The 1,057-nt window shown below is 38.6% G+C and overlaps 1 protein-coding gene across 1 annotated transcript; it reads right to left on the bottom strand.

Annotated features, from left to right (window-relative positions):
• Positions 1 to 202: 202 nt before the first annotated feature.
• Positions 203 to 790, bottom strand: LOC133800131 (uncharacterized). Its single transcript, XM_062238098.1, has one exon. The coding sequence runs from the start codon at positions 788 to 790 to the stop codon at positions 203 to 205; it is 588 nt and encodes a 195-aa protein (XP_062094082.1).
• Positions 791 to 1,057: the final 267 nt, after the last annotated feature.

The following is a 1,057-nucleotide window of genomic DNA, read 5'->3' on the forward strand; positions in this document are numbered from 1 at the left end:
CTTTCCTAGCTTGGTGGTATTCCCTCCAAACCACTTTCAAGAGTTCAAAGGTTCCATCCTCCACAAAAGCATTATTGAGGTAATTTTCCTTCCATTTCAATTATTCATCCTTTATTTTTATTTTTTTTGATCAAGAAATAGAAATTTATATTGAACAACCAACTAATACAAACACAGGCCGGAGCAGAAAACTCCCCCTCAATTACAGTCTAGAGAAAAAATGTAACATCAATTTCTCCCTCACATTCAGATTTTTACTCCTACGGCTAAGGTTATTAACTCTAGCCTTAACCGAATTCATAATAAGAGAATCAACATGGGCCACAGAATAACAGCTATTTTCCAACCAGCACTTGTTTCTATTTTTCCAGATGAAATACACTGAAGCAGCCAATGTAGCTGCAACTACCCGAGACAAATCATCTTTACTGGGCTCTTCCAGCCAACAACACCATTTCTGGAAATTCCCAGGCCAAATAAGATTTCCCAACCAATTAGCAACCGACTGAAGCACTTTTCTAGAGAATAAACAGTCAAAAAATAGGTGAGCATGGCTCTCCATATCAGTCTCACACACCAGGCAACATTGAGAGATAGCAGTGATATTGCAATGACGCAATAAATCTCTGGTAAGAAGCTTCTGATGATAAGCCTGCCAAAGAATAAACCTGTGTTTAGGCACTGAGAGTTTGCACCAAATTTTTTTCATTCCTGTGCTATGGGAACCAGAAATGGTTAACAGATAAAGTTTGCTCAGCTTAATTTTCCCCTTACAAACAGCAGCATTCATAATTGATTCAGACAGAAACTTGCTCACCTTAACTAGCTTTCTCTAGTACCAGCTAGTATCTTGGTGCAAAACATAATCCCAAATCCGGACACCTTTTAAGTAGATGCAATTAACCCATTTGACCCACAGACTATCCTGTTTAGAAGAGATCACCCAAATATATCTTGCAAGGTTAATCTTATTCCAGAGGACACCCTCTTTAAAACCTAAACCACCATGGGACTTAGGTCTGCAAACATGGTCCCAAGAAGCTAGATGAAACTTACT

Source organism: Humulus lupulus, chromosome 9 (assembly GCF_963169125.1).
Source record: "Humulus lupulus chromosome 9, drHumLupu1.1, whole genome shotgun sequence".
NCBI classification, from domain to species: Eukaryota; Viridiplantae; Streptophyta; class Magnoliopsida; order Rosales; family Cannabaceae; genus Humulus; species Humulus lupulus.

Excerpts from the sequence above, each read along its gene's own strand:
- LOC133800131 (XM_062238098.1), bottom strand. The coding sequence starts at position 790 with ATGAATGCTGCTGTTTGTAAGGGGAAAATTAAGCTGAGCAAACTTTAT.